This window comes from Diadema antillarum, unplaced genomic scaffold (genome assembly GCF_040938485.1).
Source record: "Diadema antillarum isolate AM-2024a unplaced genomic scaffold, OU_Dant_1.0 seq00001480_RagTag, whole genome shotgun sequence".
NCBI lineage: Eukaryota > Metazoa > Echinodermata > Echinoidea > Diadematoida > Diadematidae > Diadema > Diadema antillarum.
In genome coordinates this window covers 175,750-184,345 of record NW_027272219.1, presented here as the reverse complement: position 1 = coordinate 184,345, position 8,596 = coordinate 175,750, and the positions used below count along the sequence as shown (strand labels likewise).

The 8,596-nt window shown below is 38.4% G+C and overlaps 1 protein-coding gene across 1 annotated transcript; it reads right to left on the bottom strand.

Annotated features, from left to right (window-relative positions):
* Positions 1-1,349: 1,349 nt before the first annotated feature.
* LOC139709904 (dihydropteridine reductase-like) lies at positions 1,350-8,480 on the bottom strand. Its single transcript, XM_071621862.1, has 6 exons — positions 8,394-8,480; positions 5,614-5,803; positions 4,301-4,441; positions 3,012-3,120; positions 2,394-2,477; positions 1,350-1,781 (listed from the first exon to the last, which is right to left on the bottom strand). Exons 1-6 carry the CDS (start codon positions 8,478-8,480, stop codon positions 1,682-1,684), a joined length of 711 nt encoding a protein of 236 aa, XP_071477963.1. The 3' UTR covers positions 1,350-1,681.
* Between the last annotated feature and the right edge of the window lie 116 nt (positions 8,481-8,596).

Below are 8,596 nucleotides of genomic sequence, written 5' to 3'. Positions count from 1 at the left end.
GCTGAAAAAATAAAAGTTCATCAATGAAAAATCATGTGTACCTCTGGAACGAACAATCTGTACATAAAAATATTTGAACAGATAGCAGCATCTTCAGACTTCTATCACATAGTGATAATGTTATTTGATACCCATCTTTGTGGTGAAATTTGACAGTCCTCCAACGGACACAAATCATAGCTTGTGTTCATGCATCTCGACTCATAATTGAAAATGATTTAAAATCAAATCATATAATGCATCAAAAACCAATCCAACAAAATTTGATTAGCCATGTTACATCCAGAAACATACACAGAAGTATTTATACGTACAACACAAGTAACCTTTAAAGACCTAATGTTTCACAGGGGTTAATACAACACACGTAACAGCAACTGCTACATATACAATTCATATTCTCTGCCCACTTTACCCGGTAAACACGTATGTCAAATCTTTTCTATAAAGTTGACTGGGTCATGAACTACATTCTTATAATCAGCACTTGTGCATTTGCACATCATCAGATGAGAGACTCTCCCAAAGGTGGACCATAATATCATACTTTCCACACATACGGTTCAAGACGTCTACTGTGTCTTAACCCTAATCAGGCGGGGGGGGCGGAATCTGCCCCCCCAGACGTTTCGCGCAATATCTTCGCAGCGCGATTAGCTCCCGCCGCGATGTTTCATGACTTTTTTCTTTCAAGTATCGCGCAACTTTTGAGACCAAAATTGTTGCGCCCGCACATACCGTTTTGATGCGACGCCCGTTCGAAAAAAATTTGTCAACCCCAAAATTGCTCCAAAACGTAATTTTGTGTACAAATCCAATGCAAATTGTGTTTTTTCAATTAATTCACATAAAAATTCAAATCTTGACTTAGAATGGACGAAATTAATTTATTTTAGCATAATAAAGCTTCGAAAAATGTCTGTGACAAATTTTGGCCAAAAAACGAACAAAAACAAAAGGTCGAAAAACAAGGAAATACATAAGAAATTCAAAAAAAAAATCAAATACATGCGAAATTAAATTCGATACAGATTTTTTTTTATCCTTTGTCTCAGGAGAATGATACAAGAAACATTTTAAAAAAGAAATTAGCTCTATTAGAGCATTAATAAGTGATTTAGAGCTCAAAACTGATTTTATGCATAAATTACAATAATTAATTAATATAAATATAAGAAAAATTTTTCGGAGAAAGCAACCATACATTTTGATAGTATACGTTGCGGGCGTCGCGTGTCCCAATTTTCGGCGCGATCACGCGTTCCATAGGCGAGATCTGAAGGGGGGGGGGGGGGGGGGGCGGAATCCGCCCCCCCCCCCCCCCCCCCCCCCCCAACCCCCACCCCCCAATATAGCATAGCCAAAAAAAGCCCAGCCTGATTAGGGTTAAAAAACACCTACGGTGGATTCTAACTTTGACAATACCAAACTGACAATCACCCACAAACATCGCACCAGTTGACCATCACAGCTAATGGTAGTACTTGAAAAGAAAAACACCCTCATTTGCACAGATGAAACCAAAATGTAGACTCTCCATTATGAAAATACTGGCATGATTATTACCAACAGACATCGTACAAGTTGAACGTCAGAGGTAACGGTACTTGGAAGGGAGATACACTCAGTTGCATGGATTGGAGGTGGCAGACACACCGGACGCACAGCTTGGGGTCACTTCTTAGGAGACGACCAGTTCAGTGTTCCCTGCTTTGGTAATGAGCTGGACAAGAGAGCCAGACGCTGGACGTTCCTCACCCTGCGACCACTTGAAGAGGAGTCTGCAAAGAGAAAGAGAGAGCATATGAGCATCATGTGCATGCTTGTGTGTATCTGTGCGTGTGTGTATGAAATCGTCATCCATAAAATTTTGATGCAGAATATGTCAGAATTCACATGTGAGGGCAACAGACTTTTTTAGAACAGAAATTCCAGTTTACCGGGGACCTCTATACTAAGGAAGACTTTTGTTTGTCTATTTTTGCTTTAAAAACACATGCTAATGATATAGCTGTTGCATGGCTACAATTTCTGTGAAGAAAAAAAAACAGTGAACAATTGATGGTGGCATTTTTGGAAATTATCAAATCCATCAATTCTGTGGTCAATTTGTTTTGTTTGAGTATATTTTTGATAATATGATACTTCCAATGCTTAAATCTTCCAAATTATTAGGTCCACTGAATCAATGCTGTTTGGGGAGCTTTGCTCCATGATCCTTTAGCTGATAAAAAGGATATAGAGCATTCCAATGTGTCTCACATATATACTTATTGACTGAAGACTACAATCTTAAACTAAACACTGGAGAAATCTCAGAACTGAGGAAAATCAGGCAAGTATTGTGGGCCCCCACTAAAGATTCTGTCTGTCCTTGTATTGATGTTACTTACTCCGCCACATACTCCAGGGTCGTCCATGAGGAGAAGTCGGCATTGGCCATGAATTTCCTGTTCATGGGAGTATCTAGAGTGACACTGTGGAAGAAAGGGGAGAAAGTCTACAAATAACTGTTTGAATATCTCTTGTTTCATATACAAGGCAGGACATGCTTGGCAACTGTGTGGCTCACTCACAAAGTCAACTCTGCATGGAATTGCCTTTACACAAGTTCCAATTTATGAAATATCATGCTTGCAAAATACATGGCATACAAAATGAATGAGTGGCAATTTTGAGCTGCAGTGACAATACATGTATTTCTTTTTAAAGGCTGTGACTTTTATGAAGAAAGGGAAAGGCAATATTGCAATGACACAACTGCCACAAGGTAGATGCATATTCTCCTCAACAGTGATAACATATCATAATGCTAGTCCACTTGGGGGAATTATTGTGCCTGCATATTCTAATGCAAAGAGAAGATTAAAAAAAGGAAATACAATGCTCACCTAAGATCTAGAATCAAATATATATCACATGCATGGGTGTTCATATCTGTTCACACCTGCTCGAGTCTGCTGTGTGAATAATTTCCCCTAATCTTTTCAAACTCCTCCTATTCAACTCACGGCAAAATTGCAACAGCAGTTGAGCCAGCTGGAAGCCCACTATTCTCCATCCCAAGACCTTTGGTCAGTTGGTGGACAGCTGCTTTGGCCATTCCATAACCCATCATACCTGTTTGAGGACCAGAGAATGAGAGATTATTTCAGGTTCCCTAACCTTTTATCTTTGACACAAAGTATCACTAAAATCACAGCCAATTCTATATGCTTTCAAGACAAATTTACATATTTCATCTTCCATTATGTTGCCAATTATATGTCCCAAGGATAAGCTAAGGAAGGAAACATCATCCATTGCTTGCAAGAGGTATAAGTGTAAAGGCTCCAGTTTAGATACATGTATACTACTAATACTAGTAACTAGGTGGGCAGTTCTCAGTGTCTGATAACACGTAGACACATTTTGCCATTCTGCCGAAGGACAGCAACCAATGTCTGACAACAAAGACTTGTGTATTGGGAGTGGACATCATAAGAGTATTAAATCAAAGTGCAGATTGAAGAATCATGTCACCAATATTGCATCTGTACACCATCTTTATTTGGGGTTATTTTTGTGTTCGCCTATTAACTGAATTCATCAGTTCATGTATTTGTTTATTATTGTCATTCAATTTTTTTCTATGGGGTACAGGTAATCTTTGTAGCTACACCTATTCTTTCTGTGGCATTTCAGTGAGTATGAGTACTCTCTGTCCTAAAACACCAAGTCTTATACACCTGACACACCTCAAACATTGCAGCTCACAATGTATATAACTGCTCTAGTGGTAGTTATTGTACGCTACATTAGTCCATCCCAAGGCATCAGGTTAAATGCCCAAATGTGGCTCCTAAATTCCAACTCAAAAGCATTCTTTGTGCATTTTATGGTTTCATAGATGCTACTGTATTGTCATTGTTGTAGTTGTTGTAGAACAATAGCCAAATTGTATGAGAGGCTTACACTTTCTGAGGTGGAAATTCTTCTCTTTTTTTTTCATTCATAGTTCTTGTTAATCTAATTTCCTGTGTGTCATGAGAGGGCTTTATCACACAACCAGATCAGTTCAGAGCTCAACGGCGCAAAGAGTTAGACAACAGTCACTCATAGTGTCTGTACGAATACTACCAAGTAACTGTGCAACAAAACATTATTTACATTACAAACAGCAAATATTCCATATGATAGGCCAGATTAAAGTAAGTGCTTTTTTTATAACAGAAACATGTGACAGGCATAGCATGGTGTAATGGCTCGGAAGGGTTGAACTATCAATAGACTTGACCTAGGAGTTATTGCTTCTCAATACCTGGTGTGCCGTCCAGAGCAGGTGAAGCTCCTGTCAGCTGTAGCAGCCCACCCTCTTTCAGGTGGCGTGCAGCCAGGCCAGCTGAGATGGTGGAAGTCCAGCAGCTCTGCTTGAACATGAGGTCAGCATTTTTCACAAGGTCTACACAATATGACACAGAGAATCTTTGGTCATTCACTTTATGTCTGTAAGTTATACCTTACACTTTATTCAAAAGGTTAAAGAGATGGTTATAGTATTGGTTGAGGTGAGGATTCAGCTTTTAATTTTTCACAAGATACTTTAAAAACCACTTCAAGAAGTGTTAAAGAGCATACAATTTCAAGAGGAATTCAAAGTTTATTTGATGAAAATCCATTCTGAAATGGGTGAGATATCAAAAAACAAAGTAAATCAGAGTGATTCTAATGAAAGGTGGGTCCCACCATTTATTAGAATCACTTTATCGTTTTGTTTATCTCAGCCATTCCAAAACCAATTTTCACCAAATATACTTTGAATTCCTCTTGAAATTATATGCCCTTTCATTATTTCAAGAGGTTTTTCAATATCTAAAAAAAAAAAAAAAATGGTCATCATCATAAAATGTTGGAAACCTGAATCCCCATCTCAACCAAAACTGTACCATCCCTTTAACAATAATTAGCATCATTATTCATACTTACAGGTACACCCAGGTCATATTTTTCATCCTCTTCCTCTTTTAATCTCCTTCTCCCTCTTCTTTCTTCTCATCATCATCATCATCATCATCATCATCATCATCATCATCCCTATCATCATCATTCCTGTCATTGGTAACATACTGATCTGATCAGAACTATACTGTTCATACTGTGCCAATTAGAATAGGTGTAACATTGCTATACAATGGTTTCAAAATATCTCCTCTTCAATGCAAATTGGTAGACCACAAAACATTGTCTACTTGCACTGTGCACAACCTCAGTATGAAGAAAGACGAATTTAACTGTTATTTATAATATGTCTGTGTGCTACCACAGTATATGAGAGGCATTAATGACTTTTTTCACAACAGAGACTAGATTAAGACCTAGAAAAGAAAGAAAGAGAAAACACACACACACACACACACTGGGGAGATGATTCTATCGAACCACTAGACTACCATAAGAGATCACAAAGTCTAAGCAAAGGAAAAGGAAATAAAGCCTACATCACACAAATTACACTGTATTGACTTGTTGGGGATTTAAATTATATGCAAACACACTCAGTGTGCCACATTCATATGAAGGAAAGCAATCAACTGTGCAACTCTATCTTGTTCCCTAAAAGGGGTAATTTTGCACCTTTTGATTTTGCACTGCCTCCAGCCCAGCCACCTGCCACGCACAGGATGGCATTCAGTTTTTCTCCAGCAAGGGCATCCTCCACTTTGGAGTAAACCTCTTCCGACTGTTGCGTCCATGCATTCAGCTCTGATATGATAATGTTGGCATCTGCCTGCTCGTTTGGTGCCAGGTCAGCTGAGAGAACCCACTGTATCAGCAGAGATTCAAGAAAACAAACTCAATAGAATCTAATATTGCCTCATTTATAGGCAGTAATACTAAACAAACATTGTAACCTCTTCCAACATCACCTAAATATTTGCAGGAGCTAGATTGCCATTAAAATTGTGAACATCAGTTTTTCTTTTTCTGATATGACTTTTCATGACATTAATATTCAAATATTTTACAACAGCAGTAATCCACTGCATTGAAGAACAAAGCAATATAACTTCTGACTTCTCTCTCTGTACCATCAACATTAGCGCACCCCCTGTCCGGTTGGCCAGTGCCCAGGGGTGTTGGGCAGTGCTACTGAACAAGAGGAAGAAATATGTGCAGGTTTAGAGAGGAATAATCATGTGTCAAGAGATAAAAATGTTATTAGCACAGACACAGAATGTTAAATCTATATAGATTCAAATTTGTGTGATACTAGTAACACATAATTTTAAAACCACTCAATCATTCATGGTAATATAAGAGAAGAGCCTGTAGACATATACAACGTATCGTTATAACAAATGCTGTCAATCAATCTTGCTGATAGTTGCATGTGTGTGTGTATGGGTGCATATCCCCTATCTATAGATAAAGTGGAAGTTACTTTCAACTGCTTTGGGAAGTAAGGGTACTCTTGCACCTGATTGGACCTTTTCATCAATGAATGAAATGGCCCGTGCCACAAATAGGCACCCTGTCACAAACAGGGATAATTAATCTCTTTATATATACACCCAGTTCTATATAGACATGATAGGCTCCAAACAAATTCAAATCTAATTTATCGGAATGTAAAATGGCCTACAAATGTAGATCTGTTTAGATGTATAATATTAGAATCTCACAGAGTCTATTTCTACTGCATCCTTCTTTGCTTATTCAAGCGCCCAAAATACCCATTGGCCATCAGTAATTTGCTGCCATGTCCCTTGCACTGGCATGAATGCCCCTTTCAAAATCAAACCGTTCACAGCCACAATATTTTGTTACTGGCCTGACTGTCTAGGCATACAAGATTTCTTTGTATTTTTCTAGGGACATTTAAAAGCACAGTGCAGTGATGAGACCGGGAATAAATCTTCCCCCTAAATACTGCAACAAAGTACAGCATCTCTCAAATAATTTTCTCACATTGAAAAATAATTTTTCACATCTAGTGCATAACCTTGTAGCCAGGAGGCAGTAACCTTTGCCCTCCTGTTAAAAAAAAAAAGAAAAAAAAAAGTATGGAAACGTAGGAAGAGTGAGAGGAGACAAGGAACAATGACAATGGAACATCAGACTCAGAGCGTCTGTGCTTAACTGGGGATGGGGGAAACTCCATCCTCCCAGCTCCCTGAACCCTCCCCCTTAGGGAGCTTAATATGTAATTCACGGTATCGCCAATTCACAGAAAAATTCAGCACATACACTGAAAAGCCGTCACAGATGCACTGTGGGATTCCTCAGAGCCATTGTCGCTTCCAGTTAGTTCCCATGCAATTCAATGCAATTTTCATCTGCTTTTCTTTCATTACTGCTTTTTTCTTTGCTTAGAACTCAACTAAAAAAAAAGAGTTTTAAATTTCAAAATTTTACTGATATGCAGTCACTGGTCATGGTTCACGACTGCAAGGCTTCAATGTGCTGGTCACATCATGAAAACCGAAGAAATTTTCAACAAAACATATCCTGGGATAAAAACGGAATGTGATTCTGAGTGCATATGCTGCCAAAATTGAGGCAAATTTGTCCCCTGAGCCACAGGTGAGCTATCCCATATAATGCATCTAAAAATGCTGCTCTGTGCACGGCACCTACTGTTGGAGATACTGAATTCACATAATGTTTGACGTACAACACATGATATGGCTGACATTAAATAAAGATAAGTCCATGCATGATCCAGCAAAAAGTTATGGTTGACAAGTAATGTAAGCTGCCCATGATTCGACCACAATGGTAACGCCGTCCAAAATTTTTGACTACCGGCTACATGTAAATTTAATGTAGAAACCTAGATATGCTTTTGCGCACGCTCGTGCTCAAACTTAAATTGGAGCAGCTGGTGCTGATTTAATTTAAAGTATGTGAACAATGCGCACTATGAAAATAGAGCTAGGTGAATTTTGTGCACACTTTCCAATTTAGCCTCAGTGCCCCTTTGAGACTGAGTGGATTAGTGCCCCCTCATCAGATGGTCTTGACTTAAGTTATGACTGACTGCCCCACTCCCAAGCTGGAACTTGACCCAAATTTGATATTTGAGGCCTGTAATTGAAATTCATATCAAATTCCTGTCCATCTAACATCACTGCCCCTCGGTACGAGTTATCAACGTTATTTGTCCTCCATTCTTGCTTTTCCTGTCATGTAATCCTCGAGTCAAGTCAGTATCCTGAGGAAACAAAATAGATTCAGAAACTCAACAACAAAAAAATAATAACCACAAGTACAGCAAAAATAGCAATAGTTGGGACTACTATACAACGGGTTAAAACTGGCACATATAAATTATAGTTTTTGGGTATCATCCACGACTCAGATGGAGCACATGTCACACCACTATGTTAGGAATTGTACATAGAAGTTATTACCCAATTCTTTGCTTCGAAAAAGTTCACTAATTGTGAACCAAGGGCTCCTTTTCCACCGTACACGAGAACACGAGCAGTAGCAGCCATCTTGATGTCGAAAGTTCAGAAATTATTTTGCTATTTCTTTAGGATTGATATGATTACCTTTAAAACTATATGAAAAAAATTGAATCAATATTTATTTAATATTTTGCTGTCAAAAC